This window comes from Auxenochlorella protothecoides (genome assembly GCF_000733215.1).
Source record: "Auxenochlorella protothecoides strain 0710 unplaced genomic scaffold scaffold86, whole genome shotgun sequence".
Classification (NCBI taxonomy): domain Eukaryota; kingdom Viridiplantae; phylum Chlorophyta; class Trebouxiophyceae; order Chlorellales; family Chlorellaceae; genus Auxenochlorella; species Auxenochlorella protothecoides.
The window spans coordinates 2,781-20,215 of NW_011934467.1; the positions used below are offsets into that span (position 1 = coordinate 2,781).

Sequence of the window (17,435 nt, forward strand, 5' to 3'; positions counted from 1 at the left end):
CCAGTCAGATCCCGCTTGCGGGAAGCAGCTGTGCAACCGGCGCAAGCCCGGTAGCGACATATCTTCGACTCGTGCGAAGGATATGTTGCAAGGCACCATGGCCTTCCGTAATACTGGTACACCTTTATCATGACTATGATCGGCGTGCGTTAGTGCCTGTTGGTATGTCTCGGCCCATGCATGTCGTGCGTCACCGTGTTTCGGTCCATGCAACATGCAGCGCCGGTCCAGCACCCCCTCCACCCAAGAACTGGAGGCAGCGGGCGAAGCCCATCCCTCCAGGAAGTCCGTACCCTGCCAAAGATCATTGCAGTAGATGCGGGCTCTGGTGAGAGCATGGAGTGATAGAGACCCGGGTCTGTGGTCCTACTCACATCCCCACTGCTTCAACGGGAAACTAACAACGCGGCCCATGCATGCTCCTCGCAGTGACACATATTACGTGGCGCATGTGAAGGAGGCGTGTGCATTCCTGGGAGATGGCATGGGAGCCATACATGACCTGGAAAAGGAGGTCCATGGGCGAGCCAGGCAAGTCGGTAACGGCCTTGGTGTGTTCTGTGAGATGTATTGGGCTGACGCTCATGCTGTGGCATACGACTGCCCACTTGTTCATGGGCACACCCCACTCCAACCACTCAGCCCAGCATTCTGTTCACAGAGACCTCACAGACACCCAGGAGCAGGGGATGGGCGTGACAACTGAGGTGCTGTATGCCCGGGTCAAGCCCCCAGTGCCCGGGGCTCAATGGACAGGCGTCGTCACACAGGTGCGAACAAGGGAGCCATGGGTTGTGCGCAGGTTATCCCATGAGTCTTGCAAGGCGTCCCCTGTGGCTTCGCTGTCCCCTTCACTGCCCACGAAAAATACTGTGCAGATCGCAGTCCAGGCGCTGGAGACGGGGCTGGTGGAGGCCGTTGTGTGCGTGCAGAGCGAGCCAGGGGACCACTTGGCCCCCTTGCCCGTGAGTGGTGGGATCAGAGAGGGAACTGAGGAGGGGTGTGCGCCCTGGCTCGGCTTCCGTCCAACTCTCCCACCCTCCCACTGGCTCGCCCACGGACCAGGTGGTGGCGCGGAGCGTGGCGGACATCGTGGCGGCGCGTGGCGTGAAGCCCTCCCTGTCCCCCAACCTGAACACCCTGGCCCTGGTGGAGAGCCTGGGCATCAAGCGCCTGCTCTTCATCGGCGTGGGGTGCCAGGTGAAGACGTTTGGTTGCTGCTGCTGTTGTTGTTGTGTGTTGTTTTTGAGGGGGGTGGGGTGTTGTTGTGTGGGCTGAGTATTTGGTGCCAGGCCTGGGCACATGCCATTCCCACCATGACCATCCTGGCAATCCCCCTTTCCTCCCAAGGTGCAAGCGCTGAGGCATGTGGAGAAGCACCTGGGGCTGGAAGCGCTATACGTCCTTGGCACCAACTGCGTTGACAACGGGCGTCGGGAGGGGTTGGCAAAGTTCCTGCAGGCCGCCAGCGACAGCCCAGACACCGTGCTGCACTATGAGTTCATGCAGGCGCGTGCGAGGGGAAGAAAACGTGGAGAAAGAGACAGCAGGTGCCAGTCACTCTGTCTCCTGCAGGCAGGCAAGGGCGAAACCCCTGCGATTTTCTCTCTGCAAGCAGGACTCAATACCTTGCCAATCCCCACATGAAAACCCTGCAGGACTACCGGGTGCATCTGAAGCATAGGGACGGCCACTTCGAAAAAGTGCCCTACTTCTCCCTCCCCGCCAATGACCTGAACGACGTCATCGCGCCCTCCTGCTACGCCTGCTTCGACTACGCCAATGCCGCCGCAGATGTTGTGGTGGGGTACATGGGCGTGCCCTCGCTGGGAGTGGACATGACTCAGCACCTTCAGGTTAGTTGGTGAGGGTGGGCATCATTTCTTTTGCCAGAGTTTGGGGCCCTGTCCTGATGCAGTGGGCCTGCCTTGGATTCTCTTTGGAAACCCCTCACTCACCCCTCCCAACCTTCCTCCACCCATCCCATCACCAGTATGTCACTGTGAGGAACGAGCGAGGGGCTGCCCTCCTCAAATTGATCGAGGAAAGAGTGGAGAGGAGGCCTCCGGTGTCGGCGGGCGATCGGAAGGCGCTGGTCCTCCAGACCGTCTTGGCCGATGACGAGTGCGTCTGTGTCCGAGGAGGTTCCAGATACTGCTGCCAATGCCCCTGGGCATGCACTTGCAGGGATGCATACTTCTTGTCTGCCTTCCTGACGTGCCTGGCAGCAGGTCCGCAATGAAAAAAGCCCATACCACCACCACCCATTGCGCCTCTTTGCGCAGGGCCAAGCTGGGCAAGGGGCCCAAGCCGATGCCACGCTTGCTGGGCACTGCCCTGGCCTGGCTCCTGACCAGGCTGGGGCCCCGCGGCATGGAGTTTGCCCGATACTCCCTCGACTACCACGTCATCAGGCAAGGATTGAAGTCCCATGCATGCATTTTGTGTCAGTCTTTGCCGGCGGCTGTTTGGATTCTGCACCGTCACAAATCCAAACATTTCATCCCCTCTAGACAAACCCGGCATCGCAGGAACTACCTCCACGTCGTGCGCACCTGGGGCAAAGAGAGGGCAGCGAGGCATGTGCCAGCCTATGCCAAGCAGATTGTCGCAGACTACGATGCCAAGGGTGCCATCTCTGCCAGGTAGGTGGGTGCCTCTGATGGGCAGGGTCGGGCTGCAGGCAGCATTTAGGGCCCTGCCATGCGGGTGTCACCTTTACTCCATGCAGCTTGCCATCGCAAGTTTTTCTGCTGGCATTCACAGGCTGGCCCTGACGGACGCGACATCGAGCAAACGCGCAGCCGAGTCGAGCTGACCTGGCGACCATCTGCAAGTGACAGCTGTCGAGTCCTGGCAGCGCCCTGCACGGCTGCTGCTGGTGCTGCCTTGATATTCTTGCCCATCATCAAGCCTTGTAGAATGAGAGACTGGTCAAGAGCCCATGCTCTTCTGCTGTGTCAGCAGGGCGCAGGGCTTCACTCCCGGCCAGCGCACAGGTGTTCTTCACATCCTCCTGCAAGGTTATTGGCTCGGCCACCTCAAGAGAGTCAAGCTACGCCAGGGAGTGGCACAGGGCGGGCAGCACCTCGTACATGGCAAAACCTGACTCTGCATTCGTCACTGCGGCCAGAAAGCCGGCCTCGTCGAGGGTCGGGGAGTCGGAGGTTTCATCGCCAGAGTCCCGACGCCCGCCCTCCTCGTGGCCGGGCGAGAAGATGCGACGCAGCGTCGCCACGTAGGCCTGGGCGTCCTGCACCGTCACGCCCGCGCTCCCTTTCTTCCAGCTCAGAATGTCAAAGGCCGCCATGACCCGCCCCCTGGCTCCGCCGTTCCTGCACGGCGGGGGGTGCGCGCGTGGGTGCATGGAGGGGGAGGGAGGCGGGGGCCAGCGGGCCAGTCCCTTGCGATATCCAAGCCCGATCCTGTGGCCCCGAGACCACGCACCCCAGGGCCGCAAGGACCATGAGCAGCATGGCCAGGTCGACATGCCCAGTCCTGCCGGGGTCGAGCGGGGCCAGCACCCTCGAGTTCAGCGTGCGCATCATGTGCTGGAACTGCGCGGCGGGCGTGGCGTGGAGCACGCCGCGCAGCAGCGCCTCCGCGCGCGTCAGCCTCAGCTGCTTGCCCTGGAGTGTGGTTGTGGGAGGGGGGGAGGGGGGGACGGTGGACGCTGATGGCGGCAAGGGAGGGCGTGGCGCGGGACCCCGCCGCAATGTCATCACCCAATGTCTGGAGCGTCGCCAGACACCATGCCTGCACCTGCTTCAGGCTCGCCACGTTGCCGTCGTGGGCCTGCGCCACCAGGTCCCCCGGCTTGACCTCGGCGAGGGGTGCCAGGTGCTGCAGCACCGGCACGTCCACGGCGGCGGTCACGGCCTTCACATCGTAACCCAGGCGGGCGAGCTGGGAGCGGGGCGTCCGGGCCCCCAGGGTCACGCTGCTGGCGCCCCTGGCTGGAGACTGGTGCGGTCGATGTGGTGGGGGTGGTTGTGGATGAGACGGTGTATTTCGTTCTACTGGGGAGAGGGCGTGGCAGGTGATATCGAGGAGGGGACGGGCGTGTGTGACCGAGGACTGCGTTCAACACAAGCAAGTGTGCACAGGGGCGTCTGTTAAACCCCCTCATCGCCCAACATGCCGAGCCTCTTACCGCGCCGCCTGCCGGCCTGCTGCTGCCCAGCCCACGGCTGAAGAGGCCGCGGCTCTGGGGCGTGGGGGCTGCACCGGTGCCCAGCGACTCCACCTTTTACGGGGGGAAGGGATGGAGAGTTGCTCTCTCTTTTCCAAGCAAATGCTGCACGAGCTCATCAAAAAAGCCCTATGCTTGGCTATTCACTCGCCACGGATGTAGTGAGCTTCTGCCCATCATCGAGCACGCCCCCTCGATCCCCCTGCCCAATGCACACAGGCGCCCTGGCGCGACATGCCTGCGCGGCCTTGTCGGAGATGTAGGACATCATCTGCGAGATGGCGTCCCAGTCCGCGCCCTGCCTCAGCATCTTCTTCAGCTGGTCGATCTCCTGCTGTAAGAGGCCTCCCTGGCCTGCAGTGGTCGGGGAAGAGCGGTGGAAATGCGTAGGGTGGTCCGAAAGCAGGGCGCCTTGTGCCTGCCTCCAGCTGCGGGGCTTGCGTCAAGGGGCAGGAATACTCAAAACACACAGGCGTGCATAGTCGGCTTGAAACCAAGACATGCCCCGAGGGAAGAGCATCACTCTGAAAGCTGCTGCACCCTCCTTCCCCTCGCAGCCCTGCCTCACCAGAGAGCCTGAGCGCCTGCTTGAGGTTGAAGGCCGCCTCGTCCCGATCGCCGATGCAGGTCTGGACCACAGCCTTGTTGAGCAGGGAGCGCCAGTGCCCTGGGTCCGCGCACAGCACATGGTTGAAGCTGCGAGGAAGGTGAGGGCGTGTTGTGTGGGACTGGGGGTGCCATACTGCGAATCATATGTGTGTGGCCCAGTTGGGCGCTGCAGCCCGCCAGCTGGCCAGGCTCCCGAAGGGCCATCTGGATCACCAGGCCTTGCAGAGCTCACTGACCTCGTCCGCGTCTGTGATGACCCCTTTTCAAAACCCCCACACACGACAGGCACCCCCTCCCACTCACCTCTGGATGGCGCTCTCCATCTGCTTGCACTGGCGATGTAGGTTGCCCATGTTGAAGTGGGCCTCCAGATGCTTGGGGTCGCACTTGACGGCGTTCCGGAAGCACTGCTTGGCGTTCTCCACCTGGTCCAGCGCGCAGTATGTGCAGCCCAGGTCGCAGTGCGCGTCGGCGTAGTCCCGCTTCAGCCTGAGAGGGCAACATGAGGGTGGGAAGGGGGGAAACCCCGGCATGGGTAGGATGCGGGCTATGGGGTGGCACTTTTACCTACGAGCCGGTTGTCCTCTTGAAACGGCGCATGCTGCAGCGCATCTGCAGCGAGTCTCACGAGTGTCGATTGCGCCATCGAGGCGTGCCCCTCTTGTACACAACAGGAATGTGCCGCTGGCCGTGACCCCCCCACCATCCCCCCTGCCCCCAATTGCTTGCACCTGAGAGCCGCCTTGAGGGCACGCTTGGCGCCGTCAAAGTCCCCCAGCGCGTACTTGGCCGAGCCAGTGAGTTTGAAGGCCCGGAAGTGGTTGGCGTTAAGTGCTGTGGCTTGCCTGATTCAGAGGGTGGGGGTGGTTTGTGTGTGGTGGATTGCAATAGTAGGGAGGTGAGCCGTTGCCGGCGAAGCTCAGCGAAAGGGGTTGGGAACGAGCTGGGCAGCAGCCATTCAGGCTCATGCCGTCCACCCCATGGAATTCCCGCTCCCCTCTAGGGTGGCCCCAAAAGTACAGGCACACACTCACTCGTACTCCTCGCAGGCAGCCATGAGCAGGCCCGAGGCCTCCAGCGTTATGCCCAAGTTGACGTGGACCTTGACGGCCAGGGGCCGCTCCGCCTCGCCGGCCGCTGCGCAGAGGGACAGCGCGGCGCGGTACTCCGTCGCCGCTGCAACGTAGTGTGCCAGCGCGAAGCACGCGTTTCCCGCGCGGAAGTGGGCCAGCGGGTCGCGCGGCGCCGCCGCGGCGGCCGCCCGGAAGCTGGTCAGGGCCTCGGCGTGGCGCCCCGCCGCGCCCAGCGCCTGACCCACCTCCAGGGCCGCTGCGGCGCGTGGCGGGGGCGGGAGGGAGTCTACTGCCGCCTGCACGGCGGCCACGTCGTCAACGTTGGCGCCGCCGTCCGCCAGCCGCCGGCGCAGCTCTGCGGCCAGGACCCGGCTGTACTCCGCCTGGAAAGGGGGGGGGGAGAGGGGGCCATTGGAGGGGGTGCATGGTGAGCAGGCAATGTGAGTGATTGAGAGGGTCTGCAGTTGATGCCTGCATCGCTTCCCGTACACCTGAGTCACCGGCAGAGGGTCCCTCCTGCATACATATCGGTGTGAGGCGCAACAGTCCACAAACCGGGTCCCTGCAGTCCCCTCGGCCCCTCTTCCGTGTGATCTCACCACCTCGGCCAGGGTCCGCCCGCTCCAGTCCTGCCCAGGTCTGGTCAGCTCCGCGAGACGGTCTCCTGGAGAATCCTGGGCGCTGTCGACGGCAGGCACGGGCCTGCCCTCCGACTGCTCGACCTCCAGGACTGCGGTTGCCTGGCCAGAGGACTCCCTGCCCGCTCCAGGACTCGCAGCAGGCATCGCTGCAGCGGCCCGGCCGGCCGCAGCATGGGCCCACTCACCGAGGACTGCGACCCCAGCGCCAGCTGTCCCCGCTGAGGTGCCGCGCACAGAACGCGCGGGCGTCGCGCCGAGCGCGGCACCCCCGCCCGTCGCTGAGGGGGTGCATGGCGGTGCGGCAGGCACGCCGCCTTCCACGGAACCTTGCTTGTTGGTGCCGTCTTGTGGCGTCACTTTGTCGAGACTTGCAGGTGCCCGCTGCAGCTGCAGCTCCCTGGCTCGCCCGGCGCTCTGCCGCTCCCGATCGAGCAGGCGTGCCCCCCGCGGCAGCGAAGAAGTCACGGCCTCCAGCACGGCGGCGGTCCCGGGGGAGGGCTGTTCGCTGGACGCCACGCTTTCCAGCAGAGGGCGGGCCGGCAGGGTGACGCTCACCTCCACCTCCAGGTCGCCGGGGACCGCGGCGCCCGGGCCCCCTTGGACCTCCACCACAGCATCGTCTGTGGAGTATTGAAGCGGGGGGTTCTTGGGGGCGGCAGGTCACCGGCACAAAAGAAGCAGGAAACCGAGGCATAATGAATCAGACACAAACACACCGCCCTCCTGCCCAGCGCCTACCTGGCAGTCGGGACCGCAGTGAGGCCAGCATCTCCTCCTGCCTGCTGGGCACCGCCACCTCCCTGCGGCGGAAGAGGCCGCCTGTTCTCTCCACGCGCGGCGCCTCCCAGGCCTCCACGCTCGTGTCGGGGACGTGGACGGAGATGCGCCGCGCCCGCCGCGCTGGCTCTGCCGTCGGCAGCGCCGGGCTGGCTTCCGGGGTGTGCACGCCCGCAGCACCCGCCTCGTCCTCCTCGGACCAGCGCAGCCTTCCCTCTGTTGGTCTGGGCGCCTTGGTGACCATGGTCGGCAGCGACGCAAAGGCGTCCGGGGAGATGGCTGGCCCGGGCGAGGCCGCCGCGCTGGCGGCGGAGTGGCCGGGCATCGGCGTGCCTGGCAGGTCCCACTTATCCTCGCTGAGGTGTGCCGGTGCATAGGTCGCCGCTACCTCGCCGGGGCTCCCATCACCCCGTCTCCCGACAGCGCCATCACCAGCGCCCACGCCCAGCCCTGCCTCTGCGACTTCGCAAGGACCCGCGGTCACGGCAGCCACGCTGTGCCTCGTCGGGCTGCGGCCCGAGGCCGCCGGCGGCGCCCCGACCGCAACCACCCGCCCAAACGTGTCTGGAGACAGGACCTGGCCTGGCTCCAGGCGCAGAACCGCGGCGAGGTACTGCGCCTCCTCCAGCGCCGCCTCGGCGTCGGGGACGTCGTCCAGCGTCACAGCCAGGGACGCCACCAGGCCGCCGCCGGGCGCGGGCGCCAGGCCCCTGACGGTCACCCTGCTGCCCTCTGGATTTGGTTGGGGAAAAGAAGATGAGGCAGTGGGCAGGGCCAAGCAGGCAACGGTGAGAGGTGCCGAGTCAATGGCAGCCCATGCGACGCGGTCAAGGGTACAGGACACTCGAAATGGACACCTGTAGTGCTGCACTAGATTTGGCACCAACTCAAGACCCCAGCCATCCTGCACGCTCTCAAACAGTTCCAAGTCAGCAGAAACTTATTCTGCAGGCAAGGGAGTCCCAGCCATCACCAAAGCACCCTGTGCGAATCCACACGGGCTCACCAGGGCAGGACTCCTGGAGGGCCGCGAGCAGGGGCGCGGGGTCGAAGCCATCCTCCGCGTCCAGCAGCGCCAGGTGCACCAGCACGGGCGGCGGGGGTGTGGCGCTGAGCCGGCGGGCGGCGCGCGGGGTGGGGCGAAGCATGCCCAGCATGCCTGGCGGCGCGGGTGTCCGGAGGGCGGCAAACACGTCGCCGGCCGACTCTTCCTCCTCGTCCGCAGGCGTGGCCGGCAGAGAATCAGAAAGCGCGGCACGGGCGCTCACGCCCCACGTCGAGCCGGGCGCGGCCGCAGTGGGGCCAGTGGAGTTCATTGCCGCGGGCGTCGCCAGCCGGGCCTCGCCGGCCGGCAGCGCTGGGTTGCTGGCGAGGGTGGCCGCCATGCTGGCGGGCCGAGGAAAGGGCGAAACAGTCCAGGGCGTCGCGCCCGGGAAGGCCAGGGGGTGCATCACCACGGGAACCCCAGGCCCTGCTTTCTTCCCCGTATCGCGCGCTACATCGTGCGGCCGGGTGCCTCGTGCGGGAGGGGTGCCGCGCAGCGCCGCCCCGCCCGCCGGCTGCGGCGTCCCGCTCGGAGAGGTCACGGAAGCCGCGCGCACAGAAGGGATGAGATCCCCTGCTTCCCCGCTGTTCTGTCGCGCCAGCTCCGCCAGGTGTTTCTGGGCGCTCAGCAGCTCCATCGGGGTGGGAGATGGCGCCAGAGGACTCGGGATGGGAGGGGTGGCTTGCGGCGTCTGCTGGGGAGGTTTGTGGGGTTTGCATGGTACACTATTGTCTAGAGGACAGAATACGGATTCTAGATAGGCACATGAAAGGACCACAGGCTCCAGCAAGGCAGGTCACAATCAGCTCATGCAATGCGTGTACTGTAAATATGATGTCAGTTTGGGCCACCCATAGTCAGCGACCTGCCACCCCAGGACGGCATAACCAGGTACAAGAACAACACACCTCTTCCAGGGCACGCTTCGCCTCAAGGGCGTCTGCGGCCCGATCGCAGACCAGACGATAGTCATGCTCTATGTCGGCCAGGCCGCTGGTGTACAGACTACGCAGGCCGTCCCGTGTCAAGCCGTGGGAGGAGATGTGGTCCGAGAAGGACGCCCATATCTGCATGGGCGGAGGTGAGAGTTGCAGATGCACTGTCTTAGGCAAGGCATTTGGGCCGGGCAAAGAGCAGCCATTCATTGACGATAGCTTGCACAAGAGAGTCTCCATCGTACCTCTTCGACGATGAGCTGTATCTGTTCCTCTGTCAAGGCAGAGTCCGGGTTGCAGGATCGGAGGAGCCAGGCGACCTCATCCTGAGCCACGGGACCATGTCGAGGGTTTAAATGCAATGGGGGACGAACGGTGCGGCGAGTGCTGGCTAGAATTTTAATGTCTTCCGAGCATTATATGCCCCTCATCCATGGACTCCTCACCTCGTCGAGGCCGCTGTCGGCATTCCGATCCGAGGCGGAGAATATGTGCTGCACCCGCAGCTCAAATGGCTGCAGCGTAGCCGTCATGCTCCTCCAATGGACATTCCTCCGGAAACAGGATGCAGTCAGTGCGTATGCGAGGGCCTGGTGCGCCGGGTGGTTGCGCCAGCGTGAGTAGCGGCAGGGCGCAACAGCTGTGCGAATTTGTGTAAACGGAGCCGAGGGTACTAATTTGGTACCGACTTCCGGGATGGAGCTGGGGTTGCACCCTGAGATCAAGACGTATGCTAGAGTATTTGGCCTTCACATCACCCAAAATATACACGATAATAATAAATAAAACTCTTTGAGCATGCGTGGTTGGAGCATCGGCCCCATTGCATGACTAAGTTGTGCTTCCCAAATCCACGCCAGGACGTATTGCGCCAAAGTCTTGTGGCAATGACCGGGATGTCGCAAAAATGATACCGAAAGATCAAACATAGTCATCGTAACCTGAATTCATACTCTAGCGGGCCTACTGCTTATCGACGGAGCAGGCGAGTTGCTGGTTTGAGGTCCTCCAAAGTGATCACTTTTGGACCGGGCAAGTCATAAACTTAAACCTCTGTCCGACTTTATTCCAATTAATTCCACGCGACAGTTTGTTTTGGTATCATGGCGCCTGCGAGTAATGGCGCTTCACATTCAGGCGCTACGCCAGGGGCTCAGCAATCCAACCCGCCAACGACATCGGGAGCTCCTCAGGTGATGATTGGCAGAATACACATATATACCTTCTCGAAAGCCTATCCGCCTGCCTATGACAACAATCACTGGGGATCGGGAGTATATGTGCAGCATTTAAGCCACCTTGCCACTCTCCCCGAACCTTCAGTTGAATGAGGCACAGCTCCTGGCGCTGAATCCCAATGCTGTGCTGGTCAGCAAGAGGCAAGAGGGCAATCCCGTGCTGCGACACATGCGCAATGTGCGGTGGCAGTTTGGGGACATCGTGCCGGACTACCTGGCAGGCCCCAACACCGCCATCCTCTTCCTCAGCCTGAGGTGAGCGCATGTTGATGTCTGATGTACCCTTGCATGCTAATGGCTGAGGCTTGGTTGGATGCATGATTGGGGCATGCTCACCGATAGTTTGCTGTCGTTTGCTCGAAGGCCATTCAGCTTTCTCTCCCTCCCCTGGCTTTCCTGTATGTGGCACCCAGGTTTCACTTGCTCAAGCCTGAGTATATTTATGGGCGCATGAAGGCGTTGCAGCGAGCCTACCGACTCCGTGTGCTCCTGTGTCATGTAGACACCGAGGATGCTGTCGGTCCCTTGGGAGAGGTGAGCGTGGGTACACCCGCTGAACCTCTCTCTTGATGGTCCAGTGGAGCTCCTAGGAGCCTGAGAACCGTCTCAGCCTCCCAGCGCACCTGTCTTTCGTGCAATCCCTCCCAGGTGACCAAGGCTGCCATTGGACTGGAGTGCACCCTCATATGCGGCTTTTCGCCGCAGGAGTGTGCGCGGTACATTGAGACATACAAAAGGTGCATGCGTGAGAGCATCAGCAGGGGTTGTGGTTGGGAACATTCTGTACTCAATCCTGGGCAAGGCGCTGTTGGCAAGCCAGCTCTGATGCCCTTGTACATGACAAGCAGCCACACATTCATGGCGCACAATGTACAGCTTTATAATTGCCGATTGCAACCTCAACAGTTATGAGAGCAAGCCGGCAGACAGCATCCAGAAGTCGGTGGGCTCGGACTTTGTCTCGACCGCCACTGCTGCGTTGACATCCCTGCGGGGGGTAAACAAGACAGATGTCAAGACCCTAGGAGACAGGTGCCAGAGGGAGTGAGTGGGATGGACACATGCAAACTGACACAGAAACTCCGGCCATGGAGCTTGCCTTGGCGTTGAGGAGTTCATCTTGATGTGTCTCAATGCTGTATTAGGTAGCCTCTACACAACACACCCTGATTGATGTATCCAATAACGATTGAAACAGGTTTGGATCTATGGCTGCACTCTTCTCTGCATCCAAGGAGGAGCTCGCACTCTGTCCAGGCCTGGGGCCCACCAAAGTGAAGCGGCTATTTGAAGCGTGAGCTGAAGCGGTGATTGTGAGGGAAAACTGTAGGTAGACCCTGTAATTTGCAAGAAGATGTAGCAGCTTTGACTAGATGGAACGTTCTCTGTGATGAACTCATGTGAGCACCTTCTCGCACCAGTATGCAGGTTCCACGAGCCCTTCAGGAATACCCTCGTGCCGCAAGCAGCACCAGAAGTGAGAGCTGCCTCGCTGGGACGGCCATCGCAAGTATTCCAGCTTGTGGACGCCCAAGCTGCAGCGGAAGTCAAGGTTGCTGTGGCCGCTCCTCCAGATACCCAGGCGCAGCCTGGTCCTGCGGTGACAGATCCTGCTGAAGATCCCATTCCGTACAGCTTGGAAGATGAGGATGATGACGACTTCGCCTGATGTGTGGGAGAGTGGGTGCGGACCCCTTCTCTGCAGAGTCAGTCCCCTGGTTGAGCTTGTAACTGAGAGCCTCAAGAGCACTAGTTCAGCGCGCGCAAACTCAGAAGTCCGAAACCGGTGCTGCATGCAAATTCAGAGGCAAGGGATGGAGCGTTAAAGAGGCTCCCACTGAATTTTAAGTCGGTTTCTTAGCAAATACTGAACATAAAAGTTAATCGTGCAACGCTTCTCGAGGCGACTGGATGCTGCGGTGGTCTCTCTGAAAAACCAGCCGTGCACTGCTCTCCGCCCTGGCTTGGCACTGAATGAAGCATGCCGACTCGAAGAAGAGGCAATCACAGTCTCAAAAATCTGTGGAGAGGAAACGGTTAGATGGTCGGCAGCCCCTGGAAGGTGCTGCGCCGCAAACGTCTGCACACCAACGACCCAATGCCGCCGCTCCTGGGCCCAATGTGCAGGGCATCAAGTATAGCACAGTGAGTGAGGAGCAAGGAGATTAAAACAGATGCATCATGGACGGCATGCAGCAGCACATCACGGTGTGCTCGGCATGAGAGCCAACCCATGCTCACCACTCCTTCCAAACCCCAGAAAGCTGGCAAGCAGGCGGCGCGACAACCTTTTGTCCCTGGGCCGTCCCTCCCAGCCCAGAAACTGTCGAGCGGTAGGCAGGCTTTCGATGAAGGGACAGGCCGTGTTGTCTTCTGGTCTGGCAGGAGGGCCCCTGGCTGACCGACCTTGGTGATGCTTGACTGTGCACCAGGCTGGTCATTCACCTTGAAGGATAGGGTCTTCCACACAGCATTACACCATGGGCTCCTGTACACTCGCGCCGTTGCCTCGCCATCCTCACAGGAAAGAACAAGGGCAGTATCCTGGATCGCATGCGCCAGCGTCTGACGGGCGGCCGCTTCCGCTGGCTGAACGAGCAGATGTACACCAGCGAGGGTGCCGACGCGCAGCGCCTGATGCAGCAGCACCCAGCATACTTTGACGAATACCACGAGGGTGAGGGGTGCGGAGGAGTAGGGTTGCAGGTGCTCTTTTTCCAAGTCTCAGGCGAGGTAGGCCCAGTGTAATGTATCAGTTAACACCCCTTATCATGATCATCAATCCGATCCCTCCCCCCCCTCCCTCCCCCTCCAATTCCTATGCAGGCTTTCGGGAACAGACGCGGTCCTGGCCCCAGCTCCCAGTAGAGACCGCGCTCTCCTGGCTGGCCTCATGCCCCAAGGCCTGGCGTGTGGCCGATCTGGGGTGCGGCGATGCCCAGCTGGCAGTGCGCGCAGCGCAGCGTGTCTTCAGCTACGACCTGGTCGCACGTGCTCCTGGCGTCGTGGCCGCCAACATGGCGGACCTGCCGCTGGGCGACGCCGCCGTGGACGCGGCGGTGATGTGCCTGGCGCTGATGGGTACCGACTACCCCGCTTTCCTGCGGGAGGCGGTGCGCATCCTGAAGCCGGGGGGGATCCTCTGGATCGCAGAGGTGCAGAGCAGGTGGGATGTGGGTGGATGGGAGGTGCTGCGGATTTCTTAGGTGGGGATGATGACAGAAGCATATTCACCCATCGGGCCGGTGACTCCCTGCGTGTGCTGTAGGCTGCAAAGGCAAGTGGTCCCCAGGGAGGTCGATGTTGCTTTGTGCTTTGAGTATGGGTCACCATGCTCACTTCCTAAGCCGGCATGCCCTCTGCAGGTTCATGCAGGAGTCGGGGCAGGGCAGCATCCTGGAGCCCTTCATTGCTGCCGTAGAGGGGCTGGGGACCGAGCTGAAGTTCAGGGACGAGAAGAACCCATACTTCCTGCTGCTGCGCTTCAAGAAGCAGTCCAAGGCCGCGGTGGCAGATGTGGAACTGGACGAAGATGAGGCGGCCTGGCCCACGCTGCGCGCCTGCCAGTACAAGAAACGATGACATGCAATGCAATGGCTAAGAAACGAGCACGGTGCTATGGATGAGAATTTTTACAGAGTCAAGTACCTCGAACCGAGGAGGGGTGCGGGTGTTGGACTGAAGGAGGATCTCCTCGGATCCTGCAGTTGCTGGAAGGAACGGGCTCCGGCCCGGCTTGATCCGGTGCTTCCCCGAGTATGAGGTTCGGCAGTATGGCGCGCCCCTCCTTCGGCATCCCCTCGAGGCTGAATGCTCTTGACACGCATTTCCCTGCCTCACCTTGCGCACACGCACCGCTCCCCCTGCGGCCGTCGAGGCTCCTAACGATCTCTTGGCGGACAGGCATGGTCCGGCCTGCCTCGTGAGGTGGCCCTTCCTTGAGTGCATGCCAAGTCCACGCCATGGCCCTGTGTAGACCTCTGCTAGGCCTCATGCTGCTACTGGGCCTGGCCCTGGATGGAGAGGCCGGGAGCAGCGTGCACACTGTGTTCCCCACCGAGTGCACCCGATACTTTACATGGCAGTCCATGGGTGCGCCGCGGCCTTGATGCCTGCAGATCCGCATAATTGGGATACATGAACGTGTTCCCAGCACGCCAATTGCTTGCACCGCGGCCCTCCCGGTAATATACCTGCCAGCTGCAGGTACATCCTCCCCAACCCTCCATTCCCACCCCACCCCCGCAGGCATGATGCTAAGCCACCGCCTGGCGGGCCAGCCCGGCCCCCTGACCCGGATCATGTCGTGCACCCACGAGGAGCTGGAGGCCATGTCCCCCGAGGAGCGCAACATCTGCCCAACCCACGTGGCCCCCTCCTACACGGTGCACCCCCGCACCGGCGACATATACTCCGCCTACAACAAGCCGGTGGCGGTGATCGACTGGCTGGCGCGCACCGAGATCAAGGAGGAGTACGTGCTGATCATCGATGCCGACATGATCATGCTCACCCCCTTCCTGCCGGACGAGGTGGGCGCCTCCCGCGGCTGGGCGGTGTCGGCCTACTTCTCCTACATGAAGGGCGTGAACAACGAGCTGGCGCTGAAGCACGTGCCAGAGGTCACGCCCCGCAACGACACCCTGGCGGGGCCCAGGGGCCGGCGCGGCGACATGGTCGGCGGCTTCACCCTCATGCACTCCGAGGATCTGCGCCGCGTGGCGCCCCTCTGGCTGAAGTACTCGGAGGACGTCCGCTTCGACCCCGACGTGCGGAGTGGTTTCTGCAGTGTTTCTTGGGAAGGGAGGGGGTCTGGGGGGGGAGAGGAGCGGAGTATCACAGCATGAGGGGTGCTCAGGATATGGTTGAATTCCAGGGATGCAGCAGCACGAGGCAACTGCCAGCTGGGCAGCTGTCAAACCCTGGCAACCTCTTGTCGGCCACGGCACGAGGTCAGGACCCTCTTTACCCTCTCCACATCCGCAAATACCCTCCCCTTTCCCTCTTCCCCCAGGCGTGGACGCTGTCCGGCGACCACTACAGCGTGAACAAGGGCGACCGCCCCTGGATCTCGGAGATGTACGGCTACTCCTACGCAGCCTCCAAGTCCGACGTATGGCACCACGTCGACCACTCCGCCATGCTCTACCCGGGCTACAACGTCAAGGGTGCGCTGGGGGGCGGCTGGAGGGGGAGGTGGGGGCCTTGGGCCAGCGCCCGCTCTCCAGTATGGTGGGCCGGCGTGCGGTGTGCTTGCTCGCCGTGACGACCTGTGCATGTCTGGGGCATCGCACGGGCGTGATCTCCGGCTGGGTGAGTGCATGAGCATCTAGATCTTGCCTCTACCCACCCCTCAACACCACTGCCCTCCCCCACCATCGCAGTACTGCCCAAGGTGCTGCACTATGGCCTGAAGATCGAGGTCCCCAACACGCCCTGGGTGTTTGACAAGCACTACCACTACGACTTTGACGCGATGATGTGTCCGCCCTGGGACCTAAAGTGCGTGGCGATTGGAAAGGAGGGGACAGTGGGCCAAATCTCATCTAGGAGGGGCTGGTTGGGGGAGCATCCCTGCAAGGGCCAGTCTGACTCCTGGATTGTCTGCCATGGCAGCGACAGTGCTGTCTGAGGGAATGCATGGGGTTTCAAGATTCTCCCTGAGCAATAAATGCCTCAAACTGCAAGGAGGGACACTGTCACCTGCACTCCACTGTCCCGAGTCCCCTCCTCCTTGAACCACCCCCTGCTAGGCTGTTTCCCACCGCCACACCCCTCCATCCGCTTCCCCCCAACCCTCCACACACCACAGCGACCCGCCCGCGGGCAAGAAGGGCGGCCTCTTCCCCCGCACGCCCCACCCCGATTCCTTCAAGGGCTCCGACTCGGACGTGCTGCGGGACCTGCTGGCCATCCAGACGGTGGTGGTGCTGAACGCCGCCTTCTGCGAGCGGCACGAGAAGGCCTGCCCGCCCTCGGAGCAGCTGTCCACGGAGTGCGCGGCGGCGCGGTCCACCCTGGACGCCCTCCAGCGCCGGATGAAGGAGCAGGTGGACCGCATGCCCGACCCCTGCCGCAACAGCGACACGCGGTGCGAGGGCTGGGCCAAGGCCGGCGAGTGCCAGAAGAATGAGGGCTGGATGGCGGATTACTGCTCGCTGGCCTGCGCCGGCTGCAAGCCCAAGACGCCGCCGGCGCGGCCGGGCACCAAGGCCCCCGTGCTGACCGACGGCGAGGGCGCGGGCCTGAAGAAGGGGGGGGGCGTGGGACTCCTACGCGGCGCGACGGACGCCGGGGTCCTGGCAGGCAAGGACACGGCCAAGGATGCGGGGGCAGCGACGGTGGACGCCGCCAAGGATGCGGGGGCAGGCGCAACCGACGCCGCCAAGAACGTCGCCACGGGGGCGGTGGACGCCGCCAAGGACGCGGTCACGGGCGCGGTGGACGCCGCCAAGGAGGCCACCGCGGGCGCGGTGGATGCAGCCAAGGAGGCCGCGACGGGGGCCGTGGACGCGGCCAAGGACGCCGCGGCCAACATCGCGACTGCGGCCGAGGACGCCGTCAGCGGCGGCGACTCCGGCGGCGCCGTCCCCGCGGAGAGGGTGGAGCGCCTTCGCGCGCGCTGCACGCGCCAGCCGCACTGGAGCATGGGCGCGGTGAAGGCCTGCCTGGCCGCCGCCAGCAAGGGGCGCGAGTACCAGCACCCCAGCGAGGCCTCGCGTGGCGCGGGGGTGGGGTCGGAGACGGTTCGCACGCTGGGCGAGCGCACGCGCCGCCTCGTCGCTGGCGCGGGCCAGAGCACGGCAGGCGCGGCGGGGAGCGTGCTGCACACCCCCGGCATCCTGGGTGAGTGTTTTTTCGGGGGCGGGGGGGGGTAGGCGAAGGGGGAAAGGGGGTCGGGGCGGGCGAGGTCGACCGGCCCGTC

At 63.2% G+C, this 17,435-nt stretch overlaps 4 protein-coding genes across 4 annotated transcripts in view; 3 read left to right on the plus strand and 1 right to left on the minus strand.

Moving 5' to 3' along the window:
- Positions 1-518: 518 nt before the first annotated feature.
- Positions 519-2,649, plus strand: F751_6298 (Uncharacterized protein; the record flags this gene model as incomplete). The annotated part of the gene is made up of 8 exons (XM_011403522.1): positions 519-770; positions 879-965; positions 1,066-1,200; positions 1,351-1,550; positions 1,619-1,856; positions 1,994-2,124; positions 2,286-2,426; positions 2,532-2,649. The coding sequence occupies 8 exons, from the start codon at positions 519-521 to the stop codon at positions 2,647-2,649; spliced, it is 1,302 nt and encodes a 433-aa protein (XP_011401824.1).
- Positions 2,650-3,055: 406 nt separating this feature from the next.
- F751_6299 (putative TPR repeat-containing protein) lies at positions 3,056-9,805 on the minus strand (the record flags this gene model as incomplete). The annotated part of the gene is made up of 14 exons (XM_011403523.1): positions 3,056-3,335; positions 3,448-3,629; positions 3,763-3,963; positions 4,154-4,246; positions 4,347-4,546; positions 4,761-4,888; positions 5,105-5,290; positions 5,533-5,646; positions 5,836-5,977; positions 6,116-6,257; positions 6,474-7,032; positions 9,244-9,404; positions 9,518-9,598; positions 9,719-9,805. The coding sequence occupies 14 exons, from the start codon at positions 9,803-9,805 to the stop codon at positions 3,056-3,058; spliced, it is 2,556 nt and encodes an 851-aa protein (XP_011401825.1).
- Positions 9,806-10,679: 874 nt separating this feature from the next.
- F751_6300 (Ribosomal RNA-processing protein 8) lies at positions 10,680-14,092 on the plus strand (the record flags this gene model as incomplete). The annotated part of the gene is made up of 9 exons (XM_011403524.1): positions 10,680-10,765; positions 10,924-11,044; positions 11,159-11,247; positions 11,417-11,542; positions 11,939-11,987; positions 12,771-12,843; positions 13,035-13,187; positions 13,337-13,676; positions 13,876-14,092. 9 exons carry the CDS (start codon positions 10,680-10,682, stop codon positions 14,090-14,092), a joined length of 1,254 nt encoding a protein of 417 aa, XP_011401826.1.
- A 380-nt stretch (positions 14,093-14,472) lies between these two features.
- The window catches only part of F751_6301 (hypothetical protein), a gene marked incomplete at both ends in the record, with an annotated part of 4,101 nt that continues 1,138 nt past the window's right edge, over positions 14,473-17,435 (plus strand). The window contains 6 exons of the mRNA XM_011403525.1: positions 14,473-14,602; positions 14,759-15,279; positions 15,525-15,678; positions 15,895-16,012; positions 16,323-16,851; positions 17,065-17,356. Coding sequence (XP_011401827.1) covers positions 14,473-14,602; positions 14,759-15,279; positions 15,525-15,678; positions 15,895-16,012; positions 16,323-16,851; positions 17,065-17,356 — 1,744 coding nt within the window. The remainder of the gene's footprint in view (positions 14,603-14,758; positions 15,280-15,524; positions 15,679-15,894; positions 16,013-16,322; positions 16,852-17,064; positions 17,357-17,435) is intronic.